Genomic DNA, 22,734 nt, shown 5'->3' with positions numbered 1-22,734 from the left:
TTGATTGACTAGGTTGGATTAAAGGGATTTAGCTAAATGCCTCAAAAACAAAGCATCCTGGCTTTCCTTTGGACAGTATAACTACCATTGTTGTGGAAAAAGACCGTTACTATTTTCCACTCAGCTGGAAAACACTTTGCTAATGAACATAGTGAATGTCACAGAGGTAGATTTATCCTTCAATCACGGAGAGACCAGGATCAGGGAAAGGGGACTCAGGTGTGAAGCATTTTGGGGCCCAGTAAACTTAATGCTCCCCAAATGGTTGCTGCCCCTGAAGATGTTGTGACGTCCTTGCACAGACTTCCTGGAATGGGATTTGTTATTTTGCCCTTTTAGGCAATATCTTGATGAATATTGTGCCTTGGTTTGCTTCTTCCCTTTGTGTGAAGAGAAGCAGAAGAAAATAATCTCCACTAGGAATGTGGCCATCTTTGTTCCAAAGCGCAACTTCCGAGCATCTACTTTTGTTGTATGTGTGGAGGGTACAGGAATGTGTGGGCCTTAGCTTGAGACTTCAGACGTGATTGTAACAGATGGAAATGTTAAATGACAGTGCCCTGGATCATCGTTGGAGAAGACCCTCCAACTAGCACTGATGTGCTCTGTTACCTTTCTTGCCTGGTGTTCCCTTGCTGATACTGAAGTGTAGTAACCTTCAAGGCCCATTGTTACGTGTCTCTGCTCCCCACTGCTATGCACAGCCTGAAAACCTAAAACTTCACAGAGCAATAAACTGAAAGTCCAGCTCATTGTTGACAGCTGGCACAGTGTTATGTCTCCAGAAGGTCATGTTCTTCAGCACTGAATATATTCATAACTACCAGGGAAACAGTGGGAGAGAGGAGAGGTTGCTTATGACCTGGGATTTTGCAGAGCCTAATTCAGTTGACCTTTTTTGGAATGTCTGGCTTGGAACTAGGACCTACAGGGAGCACCAAGGAAACAGGAACCTCTGGTTCTGTATATAGGAAGTCCCACTTTGTCAGGAAGGGCTGGTGTGGAGAAGCAAGGCTTCAGCCACTAAGGACACAGGAGCAAGGATGGAATGCTGATGGCCAGGCCTTGGCATCCAGGGACAAGGAAGGAGCAGCAGAAATGTCCCAGGACTGGCTCTGAGGTTGCCACTGCTTATGTCCTCCCCCTCCTCTTCCTCCTCCTCTTCCTCCTCCTCCTCCCCCCCTCCTCCTCCCCCTCCTCCTCCTCCCCCTCCTCCTCCTCCTTCTCCTCCTCACCTGCTCCCTGTCCTCTGGGAACAGTTGCTCATTCTGGGCTCATCAGAGGGAGCTAACAAGCAACAGGACATTAACTCGGGGACTGCCCACCGCTCAAGAGTGGCTCTTGCAGGTGGAGGAGGTAAAGTGGTCCAGAGACCACTAACAGCAGTCAGGTGAGCCTGAGCATCTGAACAGAATGCACTTGCACGCTAACGCACGTACGGGGACCACAGTGTGAGGACATCTTTCTGACCGGGGAGGGGCTAGAAGGCAGCCAGGGTGTGCGAAAGTCACGCATGGTGACCTCCGCTGCTTCTGAGTTTCTTCTGTCCCTTTGTTGCCCTTGCGTCGATGGAGAAAGAAGCTCCCCTGCATGCTGGCTGCCACCTGGGCCCAAGTTCAGGATGTGCACCTTGGCTGGCTGGGTGATCTCGAACGCGTCACTGAACTCCTTGGAAGCCAGGTTTGCCAAGCTATGAAATAAGCATAATACATGTTCCAAGGGGTGGTGATGAGAATTCTAAAGCATCTTTAAAACTGTAAAACTCTAGAATGTACTGTGTAATGCATATGTGTGTAACTTTATGGTTTCAATTTTATGATTCCTCCCTACCTGGCTTCCTGCACTGGAGCCTGCTGGTGTTGTCCACACCTGTTGCAGTTGAGAGGCGAAGCCTTTAGTACAAGTTTTGGTTGTCCTCTGCCTACCAAAGTTACTAAATGTCTTGGAGCTAAAGAAAGAGGTAAAAGTATCTTGAAAATAAATTCCATCTCTGCATTGCCTGCAGGAATTCAGTAAATATCCAGTAAAGGGAGGAATTACTTATTTATTTTCATCTTTTTGCTCCTATTTTTAATAAGCAGTACATAAAGACTAATTTTCACCCTTTTCTGCCAAGCATGTTTGGAGATCTGTGGGAAAAGTGAGTTTGCGCCCTGTATTTCATAGTACTGATGACCTGATACAGAGACGGTGTTCTTTATCCAAGGAATGGAGTTCTCAGAGGCCAAAGTTGCCAAACATATTTGCACACCAGGACCCAGAACAGTGCTTACATAACCTCCCAATTGCCTTCTCCCAGGTTTAAAGGGAAACTAACAGAGAGAGGCAGAAAGGACAAGTGTAAACACAGTGTATTAGTAGCTCATTCGGGCTGCACCACAAAATAAACCAAGGGCCTGGACCCTAAAGTGATAGCCCTGGTGTTGGAGGTCCAGGCTCCTCCATCCAAGGATGGGGCTCTGGCAGGTGAAACCCAGAGTTTGTTTACACAGAAAAGAGCGCAGAACCTTCAGGGGCAGGAAGTGGCAGTGAATACTCAGCTCAGTGGGAGCAGCGGGAGACCTGGAGGTGAGGGTGTGTAATCACTCAAAGGGGAGTAGGGCTGCAGCCTGCGAGCCCCACCAAGGCACACGGTGAACTCTAAAATGTCAGGACATCTGTCCTGTTTCCTCCAGAAGATCAGAAAGTGGGCTGCAAAACTCCTTTCTGACCATGGGATTTGTTTTCAGTGGTGGGTTCATGATCTCTTTTGCAGACTTGAAGTATAATAACCAAGAACAAAAATAGCTCCTTAAGGGAAAAAAAAATCCAAGGCCTGGAACACAGGCTGATGTGTGGGTATTGGCGACCTGGGGTTGTAAATCAGCCATCGCTCTAACAGAGGAGACCTAGTTAAAGGACTTTGGTTTTCTTGTAAGGCATGAATAAGTGCTTTGGGCAGTCTGCCCCACTGCAAAACCGAATAATGCTAATAATTTGCATTTATATAATACTCCTTGGCTTGTGGATCTACAAGCACTTTGCAAACATTAATTAATTCTCTGAACCTCCTGTGAGCTGGGTTGCCGTCGGTAACTAATCACGAAGGAGGGCCAGTGACTCTTGCCAGAGTGGATATGCAAGTTAGGGGACACTGCAGGCTTGGAAGCTGAGGAGCTGGAGTGGAATTTTTATGAGAGAGCATCCAAAGTAGAATGTTGATCAGCCTGTGTGAGTATAACGCCTACGGATGAAGGCCTATCAATGAACAATGGAGTTGCTCTCCTGCAACTAGGCATAAAGCATGCTATGGGGCTTTTTCCCCCTGTCTTTTTCAAAGCTCTGCTTGCACTAGAGTAAGATTTGGGCTTGATGTATCTGGTCTCGGGACATGAGGACATGGAGCAGCCGGACAGTGCTGGAAACCAGCCTTTCCTTTGCTGTTTTAATAGTTAACTCAAGATTCATCCATTCGCTCTTTTTTCCACTCAGTCACTACTCTGACAAAGAGGATTTTGCGCTCTTGCTCCCTGTCAGACTTTGGGGTTGTCCTCGAAGACTTAAAAGCAATCCCCCACGTGTGGTCTCATGGCTCAGGGCCACTTTCTTTCCTCTCTCCACATCACGTGAGTATTTCATTTCCCCCATCTACTTCCCTGGCACAGAAGTCGTGATTATTAGATTGTGTTTGCAATGTTGATATAATTATATGTTTGTATTTCTTTTGAGAAAGACACTATATGTAGACCTTGTATAAGAACCCATTTGTACATAGCTCATGTCACTTATTACTAATTCTAGCCTGTTTGTAGTGGAATGGCAGGATTTGGGGACTTTTTAAAAATTTTAAATTTTTATTAGTATGTGTTTACAGTGCATACTGATTAAAGTTGTTGGGGGCATTGGTGCATATACATGACAAGTCTCAATTCCTTTTTCCCCCTTCCCCTCCATACCCCCCCCCTTATTTGGGGGGCCAAAATCAGATTAACTTACTTATAAGTCCTTATGAAGTTAATTATCATATATATAGATTAACAGGCCAAAAAAATATAACACACAGAAGACAGGTATACTGGTATAGGTATAAATACATATAGGTATACTTGACAGGTATAAATCAAGGTATACTTGATATATTGTCCATGCTAGATTACTGTGACTTTTTCTCTCTATTCTTCCTCTTGTCTGTCTTTTATTTTGCACTTGATTGATATACAGTGATACCTTGGTTGTCGAACTCAATTTGTTCCAAATTCATATTTGAGCACTGAAACGTTTGAGACCTAAACATATTTTTCCCATAAGAAATAATGGCAAACCAAGTAACTGGTTGTGAGGCCTCAAAATTACACTTGTAAGTTCATTTTTCCAGGACCTTAACAAACTTCGCAGTGATTACCTTTAACTCTCTCGTGGCTCTCAGTCTTCCTCTTAGCTTTTCTGCTGGTATCACTGACTTTCTTGGGAGCCATGGCTATGACACGTCACACAAAGAAAGACAGTGATGAGTGTTTTATGCACTACCTCAAGCACTGTGTGTTGTCTGGGTGCTTAAACCTAAGCGTCAGCCCTTCGTGTCTGAGATGAGATACCACACGTGACTCATTGTTGGCTCCTACAGAATTTTTCAAAGTTGGATTTTCGGTTTGACAATCAAGCAAAGTTAGGAACAGTAGATTTTTTTTTTTCAAACTTTGCTCTTCAAGTAGTGGAAAGTTGGAGCTTGGAGCTGTTCAACAACCAAGGTTTCACTGAATTGAGTTTCTCATATAAGAGAAACTGTGATATTTGATCTTGTGTGTCTGATTTACTTCATTTAACATTATGTTCTCAAGGGGCATCCATTTTCCTACAAATGGCTGAAGTTTATCCTTCTTTATGGCAGAGTAGTACTCCATTACACTCCATTGTGTATAAATATCACATTTTATCTATCCAGACATATAGGATGATTCCAAGATTTAGCTATTATGAGCTGTGCTGCTATAAACATGGGTGTGCATACATCACTGTGGTATGAGGTTTTTAACTCTTTTGTGAAGATACTGAAAAGCTGAAGAGCTGGGTCCATTTTTATTTTATTGTTAAAGAAATGTAGTTTGAAGGTAGACCAACAGGGTACCACTTGTTAATGGTACTGAGGGGGTGAGCTTTTACCAAATTGGTAAGATTTGTAAGATTTGTTTGTGACCTTCTGGCCAGGATCACACAGGGAACACATGGTTACTTTAGAAGCCCTGGAAGGTTCATGATAGCAGTTGTTTCCTCACATAGATCCCCACTGCTTTAGAGTTTTTAAAGATTTGATTTGCACAACAACCCTTTATAAGTTAGTACAAAAGCCAGTTTCCAACTTTGGTCTAGCTCCCTCCAAGTTACAGAAATGAGTGGTATGTGAATTCTTGTGATTATTACACACTGGTACGCATTTTATGTCTCTGCTACAGACTCAGATGAAATACATAGTTAATTTCTTTTTTTCATGGAATAGTTTTTTATGTTACTTCCGGGTTAACTAACTGTTTTCACTTGAGCCAGCGTCAGAGTAGGGATGCAGTATGGGCTCAGGAAGGGAAGGGCATTCCGGGGCTGGGACCCCCCCCAGCAAGACATGCTGCCTCTCGGTCCGCTGCCAGCTGGTTTTGCCATGCAGTGGTGCTCAGCTTCGCAGATTGAAAACATCTGGCTGCGTGTCAGCCGCTTGTACTCAGAGTAGCAGTGTCAGCTGCAGTAAATCCACGAAATTCTTATCTGACACTTTTAGTTGACCTGAATGCGACAAATTGGGCCCATCTAAGAGGACACGTCTTGTTTCCCATTATTATGCAGCTTTGCGCTTCTCTCCTTACGCTGCCTTTGTGAGAATCTTGATGTTAAAGTCTGGACCTGTGCCTTCATGGGGGAGCTTGTGACTGATCGCATTTCTGAAAGCGCACGGGGATCTAGGCAGAGGTGAGACGCAGTGCTTCCTGGAGGAACTTCCTGATCAGGGAGTTTGGAGCAGCCCCACCTAACCAGATGTCACGCCGTCCACTGGGATGACCAGTTCCCTGTGGCTGTAGTAGCTGTAGACAGCTAGGGTTAATTTCTTTCTGATGAGATGAAGACAATCTGTAAACAGCAGAGAAATTTGTATTTGCTAAACACATTTTGAGAAACAATTACAAATTATAATGACATGACTCTTGGTTGTGTTTGCCTTTGCCTTTTAAAGCAGCTTTTGTTGCTCAGTTTTTACAGCATTTGACAGGGCTTGGTGGAGAAGTGCTGAGATGAAAGCTCCGTATAAATGTCCCTCTGAGTTGTGGCATGTGTTTTTTTCTGATTTGCAAAATGGACATTATACAGATAAGTATTTTTGAACCGCAATATATAAACTTTTGCTAATTGGATCATAGCTTCCCACTGAGCTACGATTTCAGAGCTGGCTGATCAGTGTTTATAATTGGGCTGTATTGTCGTTGGTTTTAGCACTTTAACTTGAAATACCTCAAGAAGTTAATGACCTGTTAAAATTAAACCCACTTGAGAAAGTTCTTCTAAAGTTACTGGTGTAAGCCAGGAATGTTTATCATGTGTGAGCAGTAATGTTATATACCTGTGTTCATTCTCTCAGTCTCTCTCTGTGATGTCACATCAGATATCAGCATAATAGTCCTGTCAAGATACTCGTAATTATTTTATACTGAGGCTCAGAGAGGGAAGTCACCTCCGGTCACACAGCTAGTAATAAGTACCTTTATTGATTGTTTCCTTGGTGACTGAAAAAGATGCAGGAGCCTGTGTAAGAATCACAGAAGAGCTCAAAGCCTGGAGAGGAAGTAGCAGTTTGAGTAACCCAGCACTGAGTAGCATACCCACCACCGAGCTAGATGCTAACAGTATTTGCTAACAGTGCTTCAGCTGCTGACTTTTCTTCTGTTCTTTAGACACACTGTCTGTTGCAGCAGGGCTTTTGCACTGGCTGTTTCTTCTATTTTTTCATAGGATAGAGGTCCTGGGTGTCACTTAGGACTCAGCTCCTTTCTCTTCAGAGAGCCCAGCAAAGTTGCACCTCAGTCACTGGAGAGACCCTCCCCTCTCGCCCCTGCAGACTCTGAGCACCGGCCTCTCCTCCTCTTCCCCCGCCTGAGTTCTCAGTGCCCCTGGCTCAGTGCCTTGAAGGGATTTCCCCGAAGTCTGGGCCAGAGCATGTCCCTGTTCTGTCTGTGCAGCCTTTCTGCTTTCACACGCTGCCGGAGGACCTATGCTGGGATGATTTTAACACATTCTCACCCACTTGAGCCAGCGGCGGTGCATGTGTGACTGTCCCATCGCTGGCTTGTCCCACCTGACGGGACTGTCCCAGGCCACCCCATGATGGTTCAGAGCACCTGGCAGCGAGGCAGGTTGACTGCCCTTCACCGTGGAGTTGATCTTCTCCTGTCTGAGCTCAGGTCTGTGTTCTGCACAGCATGCTGGACCGCCTGAGAGCCAGCCAGAGTATCTGGGGTGAGTTCTGTGAGCGGTGGCCGGGCAGGCCCTGGACATGAGGGCTGAGTCTCCTTGTGGTGAATGGATACTTGTTTATCTTGGGCAGTTGCAGAGGCTTTCTGGACCTTTTCTGTAATTACCTTGATTAATATGTACACGACGTGTTCACATTCTGAGCTGATCTGTCTGGAGCCTTGCTTCCCCTCCATGAGGTCCGCAGGTCTCTCCTCCCTGGGTCTCTCTTGTGGGCCTGGGGTCCCGAACCCCAGGCCACCCCACCTGAGGAGTGGCACAGCGTGGGAGCACATCTGCTTTGAGGTGGGACAGCGGTCACATGGCCAGAGTGTTCCACTGGAGGCCTGTCCTGCGAGTGCCCCAAGCTGCTTCTATACTCCCACTGGAGCTTCTGCAACCTGCAGTAAACATTAAGGCGCGGCATCTGAATGGGGTGTGTGTGTGTGTGTGTGTGCTGCTGCTGAATTCCCTGGGTGCTTTTCCAGTGTTGGAAGGGCAGGGGACGCTGACACAGGGCCCCACACTGGTGCCTTCCCTTGCCTTCCTCTCGGCAGGGTTGGTGTGTCCCCTGGTCGTGGGGTGAGCTAGCGAGGCCCTCAGCTGCTGCCGGCTTCGGGAAATGGCACCAAGTCCTGAATTGCTCGCTTCTTTCCCATTGTGTCCTAACCAAGTTCAGTTATCTTATGAGAAGCTCAGTTCAGCATCTCCGCGATGCATTCAACTGCAGGCAGCCCCAGCCCTTCCTGTGCTGGGCTGCAGTTCCTCCAGCCCACACCCTGTGTGAGCAGCATCCTGAAGTTGACTCTTCTCTCTGCTTTTCCTCAGGAAATCCTTCAGGTAAAGGGCCCTGTTTGGGAAGCATGCTGTCCCTCAGGGATATCTTTCTTGCACACAGACATTGGAAGTCATTCTGCCTTCAAAACACAATGTTGGCACACGTGTCTCATGGGGTGTGTGAGGTGGGGTGTGTGAGGTGGGGTGTGTGAGGTGGGCTGTGGGCTGCTGGCCAAACTGACCTGGCCCCAGAACGCCTGACCTCTTTGCTGCTGAAACTTGAGGATTTCCACTTGCTGAGCTTGGATTCATGAATACACAGAAACCAACACTGCTGTAGGTAATTATGTTAGGGGAAAGTTTATTGGTGTCATTGTTCATTTTATTAGAGAAGACTCAGCTTATTCACCCTGTGTCTTTCTTTAATCCCTGTCTCCATAAATGCGTGCTCTTCAGAGATTTGCAGCCAAAAATGTATTGGTCACTTTTGTCAAACATAAAACCTTCACATACATGTTATTTTTTTTACAGCCACGTCTGTAGAAAGTACTTGTGAAGGCACGGATACACACACACACACACACGCTCTTTAGGTTATGCTTTAGTCTAATAGCATGTCTCAGGACTTTGTGTAAATAACTTGGTAATGTCAGAAACACTTGCAGACATTGGACTAGCTAAGAGCTGGAGTCCCCAGCAGGCAGGGAAGACTGTGCAGCAGCTTGTGTGGCGAGGACTCCCACTTTTCTAGTGTCACTCAGCTAAACGGGAGGGCAGATAGTGGGGGCCAGGCCTCAGTCTTTAAAGTGACTGTGATGTCCCTGGACCAGCAGGGCTTCCTGCTCTTTCAAGGGAGAGCCTTGATCTTGCAGTCTGCTAAAACCAGTCAGAGGGGGTCTTGTGTTCTAATTGCCTAGTGGGTTGAAGTTTGAGGACAATAAGTGCATATCAAGGAAAGATCAAGCTTGAAAGAAGGTAACCCAGCAGCAGACCAAATAGGAAGAGATAAGGGAGGGATGGTTCTCTCTCTCAACTACTTTATCTAACATTGTTTCTTTCTTAAACATTTTGAACCTGCTTTATGTGTACTTGTCAAATTGATTTGAGAGGTACTTCTCTAATCTTGTATTCATTACATCACGAATGAAAAGTCAGCTCTGAAAGAGGCTTATATCAGGCATACACCAATGCAGAGAATGGCCCGGGATCCCTGTGGGAAACTGCAGAGAGATGGGACATGGCAGCACGCAGCGCTTGTGTTGTTTTCTACTTCCCTCGACATTTGCTGGGCTGTAGTGCAGTGTGAAGCTTCTGTTACACATAGAACATTTTAGAGCTGCGTGTGGTGGTACAGGCCTGTAATCCCAGTACTTTGGGACACCGAGGCAGGAGCGCCACAAGTTCAAGGCCAGCCCAGGCAGTTCAGTGGCTTCGCAAGGCTGTGTCAAAATTAAAAAAAAAAAAATTTAAAGGGCAGAGGATGTAGCTCAGTGTGAAGGCTTGGGCTCAATCCCCAGTACCTCAAAAAAAAAAGTATGTAAAGTATATATCCTGTTGCTTATTTCTTGCTTCAGCATACTTGTGTATACAATGGTACCTTGGTTCATGAAATTAATTTGTTTTATGATTTATAGCCGCAGTTGTGTTTGTCACCTAATAGAGAGTTTGCAAATGAAAGCAAATTTTGGCAAACTAATTTTTTTGTGCGAATAAAAGTGTTCATGAACCAAGGCACCGCTGTACTAGCTTTTTGTATGTGTGGGTGTGATATTGGTGATAGAACCCAAGGCTTCCACATGCCAGCTCTACCTCTGAGTTACACCCTATTTACACCCGTTGAATTTGTTTTTATAATAAAATGAAAGTAGAGGTGTAGGTTCCCTCAGTGACAGAGTGAATCATCCAATCTAAGCTAAAACACACACACACATGCACACACGTACACACGTACACACATGCACACACTCACTCTGGTCTTCCTGAGCAAGGATTGGAAAGAGAAAAGCAACCTTGCTTGTGTACAACTGCAGAGCACTTCCCAGGGCAGTCCTCTAGCGGGCGCACCATGAGTTCAGTTGCTTTGTCATCTGCTGAGGCTTTAGGATTGCGGACCCTTCTCCAGAGCAGTCCTCACCCTGGCAAGCCAGCCCTCTCCTGCTCCGTTGTTAATTGCAGTCATTTCTGATCTGATTGCACCAGCCTTTAACACGCTTAAGTCCCCCATGTGGGTCAGGCCACTCCCAGAGCCTCTGCGGGGGCTGGCGAGGGTGACTGGCAAGCCAGGAGGGACCAGGGGCCAAGTGCTAGTGGATGGTACAGGTGGCAGGAGCTGCTCCAGAGACGGCAGCGACCCCACTGGGGCCATTATTTTGGTTGGAAATACGTAAGAAAACCTTTCCTCAAAGTGGAAACAATCAACAAATTATCCACTTCCCCTATCAGCTAATTGAGCTGTCTCTGAATAAACATGTGGGTTTTCTGCTAACAAGCTCTCTGCCCCTCTCTTTATTCATGTTCACTTCACTTGTTCTTTATGACAGTCCATATTAGTAATACTTAAAGTCCCCAGTTTTGCATCTTATTGGCTTAGAAGTTCATGACTGTCATTTGATTGCAGGACAGATTTTTTTAAATTAGAATTAAATTGATTCAACTCTATTTTCTTGGCTCCAACAAATCAAGGAAAGGAAATGACAGTCACAGCAACCCATAAGCATCCAAGACCTAGTAATTTTAGTGGCATGATAATAGCTTCCTTTTTTGAAATAATAACACCTTATTTTAAAACCCTGTCAAATTAGAATGATTACTTTTAGTCCAAAAATATGGAATGAAGTTTTAGGGAATCATATGACACCTTGTAATTGTGCATATTTGGGGCTGGTTATACACTGGTGTGTGAAGCATGCTTACTGACCATAGTCACCATTTAAAAATTGTCTTATTGCAGTACAAGGAAGAGAAGGAAGGAGGATGATGAAATAGTGCAGAGCTGAAACACCGGTTCTCTTTAGCAGTATTAGGAGATTTGAACAAATTGACAAGTGGGGATTTAGCACTGAAATTGTTAATATATTTTTACTTTAAGTTTCTCAATCATCTCCTAAAATTGATTGTTTTACATTCCTTTTCCTATACCTCTTATACAATTTGTGCTATATTTCCTTCTACTACTCTATAAGAGAAAGTAGTGGCTTTATTAGGCTTCTTAAAGATCAGAACGTTTATCAGCAATCGTGTGACCCTTGAATGTTAAAGTACAGTATCCCATTGCTTGCCTGAGGAATATTTTCCCCCAGGTGAAAATATATTTTATTTTCTGTGATTGTGATGATGAAATTGCTTAGTGCACTTTTTGAATCAAAAATTCATGCAGACAGTTTAAATGTGCAAGCTTACCATCAAGTCTCTGGGGCTCCTGCATTGGCATATGGAAGCATGTTTAAGTTTCTTTTTAATTTCCTTTATTGTTGGCACGGTGCCTTTTGGTTCAGATAAATGCACAAGCACGTGTGTATGCATACAAACACACACACACACACACAGACACACACACACTAGCAGGAAGTATAAACAGGCCTTTCCCAAGTTATCAAGGCAGTTTTCTGAATGAGCTGCAGAACTGAGGTTAATATTTTTCCTTAGAGTCATCAAGGACAAAAGCCCATTTCCTGCCGGCCTCCTCGATGCTTAACTCTCCATGAAGTTAATGTGGATTGTGTGCATATGAGGGGGCACAGCTGGGGGGAACAAAGTAATTCTCCTTTGCCATGTGCAGTGAAATCCCATAATAGTCCATGCTCCAATTTAATTAGTCCTCATCATATAACGAGATGCAGCCAGATTGATATAATTAATAATGATGATGCTAGTAATAACTTCCCCATTATAGATACCAGGAACTCCAAGTTGTCACATTAAACAGTTGTATTGTTTTAAGAATACAATGAATTTTAAATTAATTTCAAAGTGAATTTTTATTATAAATAAAATACTTTAATGCTGTCGTTCCTGTTGATGATCAAAATGTAGTTCATATTTTCATTGTCAGTTTTTTCTTTCCAACAAAATTATGTCTAGAAACAATATGCATTGTTTCTCAGCCTTTGGGCTGAGATCAAGTGAAACTAAATATATAAAACTGATCAAAATGATTTTATTTGACTAGTATAAATTTATCTTAGGGTCAAAGTGATTTATTTAGTTATTCTTAGTATCAGTCTTTGAGATGGTAAAGCCCTCTGTGGCATCAGGATTTGAGAACCATAGCTGGATAGCCATCCCTCTTCTGGACAGTATCCAAGCTTTCTGATTTCTGGGTTCCTCAGTTTATCCACAACCAAAATCTTTACCTGAAATTGCCCCTTTTACACCAGCCAGTCGAGGTGACTCACTGTAATCTACACAACAGAACATCATTCTTGCCTCTCTAAGAGGAATACTAAGCATGACTGCCTCTCTGAGGGTGGGTCATGCCCAGTGGCTGGGGAACCACCTCATATACCAGCCATCTGAAGGTGCCACCTGTCACTGCCCTGGGGATCCTCATCAGAGCACCCAGGCAAGACACACACAACCGGTTCTCTTCTTGCAGGTAGAGAAAGAGGGTTCACAGGGTGATGTGGTCCTGAGAATCCTAGCTCTGGAGTTTTCTGCAGCTGAAGTCCCCAGGCCATAAGCCCCGATCTAGGGGGAGCTGCCCTAGATTCTGCCGTGCCTCTGGCAAGGAGAGGAGCACTACACAGTTGGTCGGGAAAACGATGCCTGCCGCAATGCTGAGTGGGTGGATTGATCATTACATCTTTGTATCAGGTGTGTCACAGGCAGTTCCAGTTAGAGAAGAGACAGTGATGGCTTAAAGTTGGAGGGTTTGAGCCACACTTGTTCTTGTTTTGCTATTGTGATACATGAGTGTGATATACTTAAAGTAAGCTGCTCCTATACTTTTGTTTACCCAAAAGGAAAATAATAGCCTGCTTCATCTTAACCAGATTCCAATAAATTTGCACATATGGACAATGGAGCCACTCAACCCCTGAGGAGGAAAGGGGACATAATCTTCTCATTAAGCCTTGTGGATAAGTGTTGAATATTTCCTCAGAATGTTGGGTGTTCCCTTCCCCAGCTCTTAAGTCCATCCTCTGCCTTCAACTCTCAGCCCAAGTTGACAGATAAAACCAGATTTATTAGAACCTGAGTGACATGAGTCCTACCACTGTGGAAATGGGTTCAGCTATTTCTACAGCTTTGAAAACTTGCTTGCTGAGGTTAGTTAGCCAGTCCCCTCTATGGTTACACAGGGTGTGCAGTCGATTCCAGAGCATGTTGAGGGACTCTGGGGGATATTTGGGAGGGAAGAAAACTGTCTACACCCTCACAGAGATTAGGATCTAGTTGTGAAAATAAGGTATCTGTGTGTGCAAATTAATGCAAGCAGTAGGACGAGATGATTCCCTACTAATCAGTCATGTGGTAAACAAAGAAGTGCTTGCATTTCAAACAGGCAGTAACTCTTATATCTGGAGTGATTTGGAAAATATGAAAAGATTCCCAGTTGGAATAAAATTTAAAGCTGGTAGTGATGAATAGTTACTGTTTCTTATTTGTTTTCTCGTTGTTCATATGTAATAATGAGTATATTACTCATTATTTCTAATCAGTCCGTATTGTTATGTAAATTACCTAGCAATTATCGATACCCTTTTAGCAGGAAATTTAAATTCCCACTTATGTAATTTTGCTTGAATTTTTTTTTGGGGGGGGGTTACCAAAGTAATATGAATCTCAGGTTGCTCAGACTATGTAATAGTGTAAACTGAAATGTGTTGTAAGTTGTCACATGCAACATGGATGACTAAGTCTTTCCCATTCAGATGTGGTCCATGAACCCATGGAATCAGCACCATTTGGGGGCTTGTTACAGACTCTCAGGCTCCAACCAACCATGTTGAATCAGAATCCGGACTTTCACAAGGTCCGTACGGAACACACATGCACGTTCCAAGCTCAGAATCACTCATCTCAGTTACGTGCATTATGCATTTAGTGTTCCGCTCTCATCCTATTCTGTTGAAGCTTTTGGCGAAATGGGGAAGGTGGGTGTTTAATAACTACATACACAGTTTTCTCTGAGCGTGACACATTATTGCATAGGATAAAGTTTTATGGTGCTGTGCATGAGTGACTCTGGCCATGGTAAAACATTAAGTGAATACCTAAGCCATTTTCCCAGGATTTGGAGTTTTTCGAAACTCAAGCCATGTTTTGGAAAATACTGTTTTCCCTTCATATCAAAGCCCATATGAATTCAATTTTGTGGCAAATTTAAGCCAAATGTTTCTGATTCATTTACACTTAACCATCGAGAAGGTTGTGCTACAAGAGCAATTGCCTGCCTAAAACTATCTGAGTCTTTTAGTAGATTTTTCATAAGGACAGAGAGATGGGGAAGAAGGTAATGGAGACACGTCGTTCATCTAGCGAAGTTGGAGCTTGGGTTCAGGACTCTGATCGGGAGGCAGGCCTCTGTAGATTCTATGTGTGAGAATAGTTTCTTTTTTAACCATCTTTGGCAGAGGGGAGGTAGTCTCATGTATTGCATAGAAGCAGGGACGAATGTAAAGCACATTGCATTGTCGGAATCCATATTTTTACCAAGTATAAATCACTCCTTCTCTCCCTTTCTTCCAGAAGTTGTACTCATATCATTCTGAAATTTTTGATTTTGGCCCCAGCAAGGACCTTGTCCAGAGGCTGAACTGCTGCACACAGTCTTGGGAAAGCCTGAATGACAATAAACTAAAAAATCAACCTTGATTATCTTTACTTTGAGTGTGTCATTTTGAACTGGTATATAACCAGAGAGTTTTACAAATTCATTAAGCGTCTTTTTGCTTTTTGGCAAAGCTTGCGTTCGTGCTTGTCAAATTATACATTCAGTGTGATGACTTTTCTGACTGATGGATAGTGTGTATGAATGTATGTGTATACATAGAGAATATATGTCATGGGTAATGAGTGAGAGTTTATGGTAGAAGAAAACAATGATCAGATTAATTCTGTTTTCTATTTAGACATCTATCCCTAAATTTAGTGAGTCTGTTTAAATAAGGTGCCTTGGCTTGATTGCAGTTCTTAGTAGCCGTTGGTGAATGAAAGGGCATTTGAATTCCACGTCTAACACATTATTGCAGGGAGCCAGCAAATACATATTCATATGACAGATGCACTAATCAAGGCTGAAGGTCTTACTTAAATATTTAAGAAAGCAACCTTGGCACTAGATGGCAAATACAACTGTAGCCTAGATTGTGATGTTGCCCGTTTCCCCCTAGCTGTAGGCTTTCTCGTGATCTTTTTTTATTGTTGTCATTGTTGTGACGTGAGAGCTTTTCATCAAGCCGTGCCCTTTATATGGAAGGGACGGTTTTCTCCTCCTTCATCACCAGCTGCCCCTTTCCATCCAGGATCAATGCACTGTGTGGCCAGGAGTGTTTCTCAGGCCCCTCTGTCCAGGGTCAGTGTCCACCATCTGTGCTTCCCACACATCCCGGCTTACCACTGTCCTAAAACTCAGCAGTCTGGCATGTAAGTAACTGTACACATGCCTGTCTCCCCCAGGGTCGTAACTGGCATAGTTCTGTCCTTTACCACTTAACTCAGATGAGCCACTCAGTGAAGTGGAGTGAATAAAACCATGAGTTAAACAGCACCCTCAACCAGCCCTAAAAACCTAGACATCTCAGGGTGCCAGACTGGAGCTTGGAGGTGAGTGTGTTAGGGATTTTGCAAACAGAGCATGTCACATAGGAGCTGAACCTTGCTTCTCTGATCACAGGCTGGGCTCCTTGCTGGCCACCTCCCGGACACACACAGTGGGCCAGGGAAGGCGTAAGACTTAAAAGACAGCTCAATCTGACCATCATTACTGAAAACGAGTCCCAAGCAGATGGTTCCAGAGAAGCTTTGGCCAGTCATGGGGACTTAATGCTGGGTGGTTTCCATGGAGACGGGTATGTTCTATCCCTCATTCTCTTCTCCAAGGCGTTGAAAATATATCCCGGTGTTAAGGACTTTCACACGACATTCTCATAGTTTCCTTCTGTAACCCGTTCCATTATTTGTTTAATACATCTTGCTGTCAAGCGCATTTGTTTTCTTTCATCTAGATCCCCCAGTGCTCATTTTTCTCCATTGGTCCCCAGTAGAGAGGAGGAGCAGCTGGTCACCTCAGAGTTTTCCCCTCTCTCCACGCCTTGGATCATCGAGCATCTCCTCAGAGTTCTCAGAAGTTTCTTAATTATATTTGTGAGTAAAACTAAAGACTTGAACTTATCACTAGAGTATTCAGCTTCCTGTCACCCCGTGCTCTCCCAAGCTACTTTCTGTTTCCTTTTGTCACCATCTTGGGGAACTGGACTTATTTCTCTACTGTACCCTACCTTTGGTCCTCCTCTGAGATGTAAGCTTTTTGAGTGTTAAGTATTGCCAGACTCCTCTCTGCATTTCCTGCAATACATAGCACCTAGAAGTTGAATTTCCTTGCAGCAGGACTCCCTTTGACACACATAGCCCCACTGCGAATTTGCTCAAGAAATGTGGACACCAAACTGAATGCCAGCTCCAAGGGAAAGTCTGTATGTGTATGGAAGAGGCATTTTGGAAGCAAGACTGTCAGCACCAGAATTTAATGTGAGAAGCAGGATGCAGAACAGAGAAGACTCTGTAGTCTGCCCTTAAGAGTTCTTTGTAACCAGGAAGGCCGTAGACATTCCTAGGAAGTGTTGAAACATGTTCCATTAAGTCCATTTCCATGGTGCAATCCAATATAGGAAGTGGATTTGTTGGTATTACAGATAATTAGGATAACAGTAACATCAATAATTACTGTGAAAGGGTTTTGCATGGCATAATTAATGCCCTCAAACTATTTAGAAATTCTTGGATGAAAGAAAACAGAAGTGGGAATTTTGGTGCTGAAAAGACAAAAGCAAACTGTGTTTGAAATATGTGACCAAACATCATGTTTTATAAGCACAGATTGGCAAAACATCAGGGCACAGCTGTTGATTATAGATGCTCTTTTCAGTCACTACCTCGGAGCCAGTGAACCCCGTGCAGGGAGAGCTTGTCAGGGGGAATCACAGCAGAGCTCGTCACCCTTGGGATGACTTACCGAATCGCATGCCTGTCCTAGAGATTGCCCGCAGTGTCTTAGGAAGTATGTGGCTAAGTGGAAACACCCAGCGATGCATGGGCTTGAGCATTTAACATCAGAACCAAAGCAAGCTTTGCCAAGATGTTCTGGCATTGCCCATAAAGATGCTCTCAGTTCTCTGGATTAAAGAAAAAAAAATTTTTTAAGTCAGAAAGTCATCTTAAAATTAATGTTTATTTGGGCCGGAGATTTAGCTCAGTGGTTTCACTGCCTGCTGTGCAAGCACAAGGACCCGAGTTCGATCCCTGGTACCAAAAAAAAAATTAATGTTTACTCCGACATGTTTTATGTTAATATAATTTTTTTGTTAATATCATTTTGCAGGGAAAAAACACCGTTTTACAACAAAATATGCAGCAAGGGAATTATTACTAAGTTTTCATATCAAATACAAAATATTACTAAATATTTCTGAAACCTAGTGTCGAGTTTATGATTCTTTGAATTATTAACATTTCTGTTGGAGGAGGCATCTTTCATAAAATATTTAAGATACACATCAGAACTCTTATTTCAGCTACTGACACCTAAGGTATAATGCATGTTACAGTTCCTTCAGATGTTCAGCCTTTTTGTTATGTGAAAAGGAGAAGCAAACCCCACATCAAGCCATTACAGATGGCATGACCTCTGCTCTCAGACACTGCCATGTTTCAGCACCACAGGTCTGTACCCTTGGGAGCAGAGGCCACAGGGCGGCCCTTTCTGGTGGTGGTGGTACATGGCGTGGGGACAGAGGGTCAGTGGAGGTTTCAGGTAGTATCAAGAGTCGGTCATTGTGCCAACTGATGTGAATAAGTAGCTGTAAAGTAAGCTAGAAAACAAATCTGACATTCATAAGTCTTTTTTAAAAAATTCTTTTATTGGTACATTTTAGGTATACAATACATTTACATTTATCATGGGGTGCTTGTACCTGTATGTGATGTAACTTGGTTCTTATTTTTTCCCCATTACCTGTGCGCCCTTCACCCCCTTCACCCTTCCCTATTTACATAGATTTAGTTTCCTTTTTTTTTTTTCTTTTCTAAGTCTTTTAATAATACCTTCCTAAAGTAGAGACATGTTCAAGCATGAACAAGTTATTTCACATGAAGGTGGTGGAGTCAGTTTAGAATACAGGAAAGAAAAAAATTACTCCAAAGGAAGACATTTTTTACACTACTTGTTTCTAGTTTCTATGCAGTTTCACATTTTTCATTTCAGATGTTCTTTATATTTACCTGACTAATGCTGGGGTATTTGCATCTTTCTGCTATTAACCATAGGAGTAATTTCTCGATGAGATTTTGTTAATGTCTCTCATTTCTTTAGAGAATGAAAATGTCTTGTTATTTATGGAGGACTTCTTCATGGGAATCACTTAGTGCTGTTCATAGTGTAGACCATTGTGATGAAAGGCATTACTGGGAGCCCAACTGCGCGTGGCCCACAAGCAGTACGGCACTGTATCCCATTGCACACCAGTCTGACCCATCACAGTCTGTTAGTAGAATCCAGCAACGATGATTGATTTTCAACAGAGACCCTGAGGCGTTTGGCATAATTTGGGGCTAAGGATATTTTATTGTGGTCAAACTTGTTGAGGATAATTTCTATATGAATAGTTATTAGTGAACAGCACCTGAGTGGCTCTTGGGGCTAGAGGGAGATTTTTCCTTGTCAGGTTTTGGGTCAGCCACATGCAGAGACTCAGGCCCGTAAGCAGCAGATTTAAAGACAGAAGTGGAGCCCAGGCCTGCAGCAGGTGTAAGTCTTCAACGGCCCACCAGGCGTACATCGTTACTGCCCAGACGAATTGGTCATGCTTATTTTATTTATTCTTACAAGTCACTCTCTTAATTAGCGTAATGGTTTTGTTTTGAAAATAGTGACTCCAACAGAGTGTGTGGTTTCAGGTGGAATATTCAAATTATTGACACTGAATGACTCTAGCCACAGCTTCCAGGTATCTTTAAGCTTGGCTTTTGGTTTGTGTTCTTAAAAAAGGAAATATTTAAGGAGGACTGCAGTTGAGTCTTATGTGCTTGGCATTGTGGGGCTGCTTCCCAGTGTCCTGTGAGTGGACTTTCTCCCTAGAGGAAAGAAAGGGCCTCAGGCTGTCCCGGCCATGAGCTCAGAGTCCTTGAGGGTTTCTGAGCCCTTTTTAATACAAGTGACATTTCTGGTGTTTCTGTCTGCCAAGGTCAAACAGAATTTTGCCTTGTGACTTGGGGAGAGAACCAACATCCATCAGTACTTAAGAGCAAAGTCCATATTTTGGAGTACAACACACTCTACTGCTTAATATTGTTGTCCAATTAATTTGCTCCAATGTAACAACTCTTTCAAAGCTTAGTACTTTATCAGCAATAAAGTGAAATCTCTTATTCCTGCCTCATGCCTTTTGAATCCAGCTCATTCAATTTGAAAGAAGAATTAGGGAAAGATATTAAAAAGTGACTGCTTTTCAAGATAATATCAACCAATGAGGGGTAATGGAAGTAAAGGAAGACTTGGAGAGAAAGACACTTCATTTTTGTGTACACGTCCATTCAAAACCTTGTGGGCATATTCAGGCAGATTCTCCAGCAGACAATTAGAATAACAGGTATGATCCTTACAGGGGAAGACAGACCGGGGATGTAGGTTCCTGTGGGGAATAGTTGTCGGCATCCTGGCCTGGACCAGCCTGTGGATGGAGACATGAGACAGAAACCAAAGGTGACCAGTAATTTCGTAAATTCCTCAAGAAACATGGAGAATTATTGGTTTAGCTACTGGAAGACAACCAGCCAGGTTAATTTCTATAAGACATACGAGCAAGACAAGGGAGCAAGAAGTCCCTTGAGAAGAGTGAGGGAAGCAACGGGGTGTGAATGGGGTCTGCATGGCTGCGGGTGGAAGAGGAGAGGTGTGACTTGGTTTCTCTAACTCAGTTGAGCAGGAGAGGTTATTCAGCTAGCAACGGACGGGCCATTGGTGACATGAGAAGAGAGTACTAAGAAGAGGAGTCCCAGGTGCACACCCAGGGTGAGCAGGGGTGGCAGGGAGGTGCGCTGGCAGGGACCACAGGCCTCCAGCACAAAAAAGAGCATTCTCCTCGTGAAAGAACAAGAACAGGTTTTCCTTTTGGGCTGTAATGAGGCTTCTCTCCTGACAACATCTTGCAACATGCTAGACACTCAGTGAAAGTTTGGTAAATAAACAGGTCTAGCTTTAAAAATATATAACTCTCTTTCATTATTTGCGCGTGTGTGTGTGTTTTACTGGGCATTGAACCTTCACATTGAGCTACATCCCCAACACACACACACACACACACACACACACACACACACTACCCCCTTTAGTTTTCATTTTGAGACACAATTTAGTTTTACTAAATTGCCCGGGTTGGGCTTGAATTTGCGATTTTCCTGCATCAGTCTCACAGAGTGCTGGGATTACAGGCATATAACTTTCTTGATTTTAACATAAGTATATTCTGGCTTGCTGGGTACGTGATGAAAAGACACAGAGAAAAGATGGAATGTTTAACAGACAGTATCAAAGGAATGGATTAGAGAGGCCCTTTGTGAAAGTTGAAGAAAAAAATTGAGATGTATTCAGCTTGTAGAGCAGAAGCTTGGATGGAGACCTAGTTCATAGTCTCAAAACCTGAAAGGATATTATGAGAATGAGTCTAGCAGGTTTCTCCTCAGTACTCTAAAGGCTCAGATTAGGAGAAATGAGTTTAAATTAAAGGATGGATGGATAGATGGATGAATGGATGGATGGGTAGAGATATATTATCTATATTTTAGAAGAAAAACTTCTAATGGGCCATACAGAATCTTGAGGGGGGAAAAATCTTATTTGTTTTACATATCTTTCATTCATTTGGCTGAAGTCAGGTGTCAAGGCCAGATGATTTCTTGAGATCCTTTGGGTAAATGGCCTCATTACTAGGCACTATGAGTGAGTTCGGTCAGTGAACTTCAGAAACACTACTACTTGCTTCCTATTAGTAAATTTTACAAATCAAGTACTATGAAAATAACCCTGAGCGTGTATGCTTATATTCAGCTAAGAGGAAACTAAAAATAGTACTTAGTGACTTGCAAACAGAGCAACTTTACAGGAAATTTAATTTTGAATTGTTTGTGCACAGTAAAACGACAAATCACTTTCTGCTGCAGCTGTGAAAACTGTCACTGGAGTGTGCTTTGGTGTTCCTCAGAGGAGAAAAAGAAATGACTGCTCTTCAGCTCATTCAGACCTCAGCTCATGACTGATTCTGCTGCCTCAGACTCTACAGAGAATAATTCAACAAGTGCTGCTCTCTGGTGAAAGCTTTAGAGTATTCCTTTCTAGGTTACTGGAGAAACTGCAGAATGTAGCTTTTTAAAATGTATTTGTACCGCATTAGGTGTGCTGCAATTACCCACTTCAGGTTAATTCTTAGAGATTACAAGGATGGAGAGGGAGGCTGAATTCAGGCGTTCTGTGCAATCTCCCTTTGCAGAAGTAAACAGTGGGCCAGGCTTCACTGTGTTTAATAATGTTAGCAACCCAGTGAGAAGAGCCCACATTTGCAATGGACAGAAACTTTCCCATTAATCTTTCAGAGTTGGTCCCAAACAGAAGGAATATTTTTTATGGCCCCTGCCTTTTCTCTATTGTTTGGTGGCTCTTTGTTTTCATTTGCAGCCCTCTACAGAACAGCTATTCATTTTTCTGCTTTAGGCAAAAGTTATATTAGTGATTTGCTGTTCATTGTCCTCCAAGAGTGGACCTATGTGCGTGGGATTTTAATTAACCATTATTTTGTTCAGGTTTACTCTTGATGTATTATGAAAATAATAATTGCCTAAATTAACAGATGGAATATTAACCTAGTTTAGTTGCTTTGTTCCCGGTTACCTCTTTATTGCTTGGGTGTTTATTGCTCTGGAGCCTTTGCCGCGAGTAAGAATCCCTGCCTGCCGAGTTAATGGCGCTCATCGGACCGCTCCTTCCGTCCGTGCACCGTGCTGCTCACGCTGCGGTTCCAGTCACCTCCGCTACACTGCTTAAGCGGAGCAGCCCCTTCAGAGGTCTTCGCACGGAGGTCTCCAGAAAGGGCAACTGACCAGGTGCCCCGCACCTCTGCTCGTCCGTGCGCCGCCTGTGGCTGCTTCTGTCTCACTGAAGGCAGAGCTGAGTGGTTGCAACAGACTGAAAAATATTACTTCGACCTTATGGAAAAACAATTCTTGGGGCTCCCAATTCCGCTGTAAATGACTTTGCCCCTGTGTCTTTCTACTGTGACC

At 43.5% G+C, this 22,734-nt stretch overlaps 1 protein-coding gene across 18 annotated transcripts in view; it reads left to right on the top strand.

The window, feature by feature from the left end:
• Positions 1-22,734, top strand: part of Pard3 (par-3 family cell polarity regulator) — a 605,457-nt gene that overhangs the window by 538,938 nt on the left and 43,785 nt on the right. Inside the window, exon 23 of one of the 18 annotated variants that reach the window (XR_015449461.1) lies at positions 16,413-16,551. The exons of 16 other annotated variants lie outside the window; for them this stretch is intronic. Coding sequence is in view for 1 of the 2 variants with exons in the window: in XM_021242111.2 (XP_021097770.1) it covers positions 14,935-15,001 (67 nt within the window). In the remaining variant the exon portion in view is untranslated. Of the gene's footprint in view, positions 1-14,934; positions 15,017-16,412; positions 16,552-22,734 lie in introns of those variants that run through there. One more of the 18 variants, XM_021242111.2, reaches the window with a different exon arrangement.

The sequence above is a fragment of the Heterocephalus glaber genome, unplaced genomic scaffold (genome assembly GCF_053883595.1).
Source record: "Heterocephalus glaber isolate CG9 unplaced genomic scaffold, H.glaber_assembly_v1.0 deba00000738, whole genome shotgun sequence".
Lineage (NCBI taxonomy): Eukaryota > Metazoa > Chordata > Mammalia > Rodentia > Bathyergidae > Heterocephalus > Heterocephalus glaber.
Note: the sequence above shows the minus strand (reverse complement) of the source record. Positions and strands in the feature narration are given on the sequence as shown.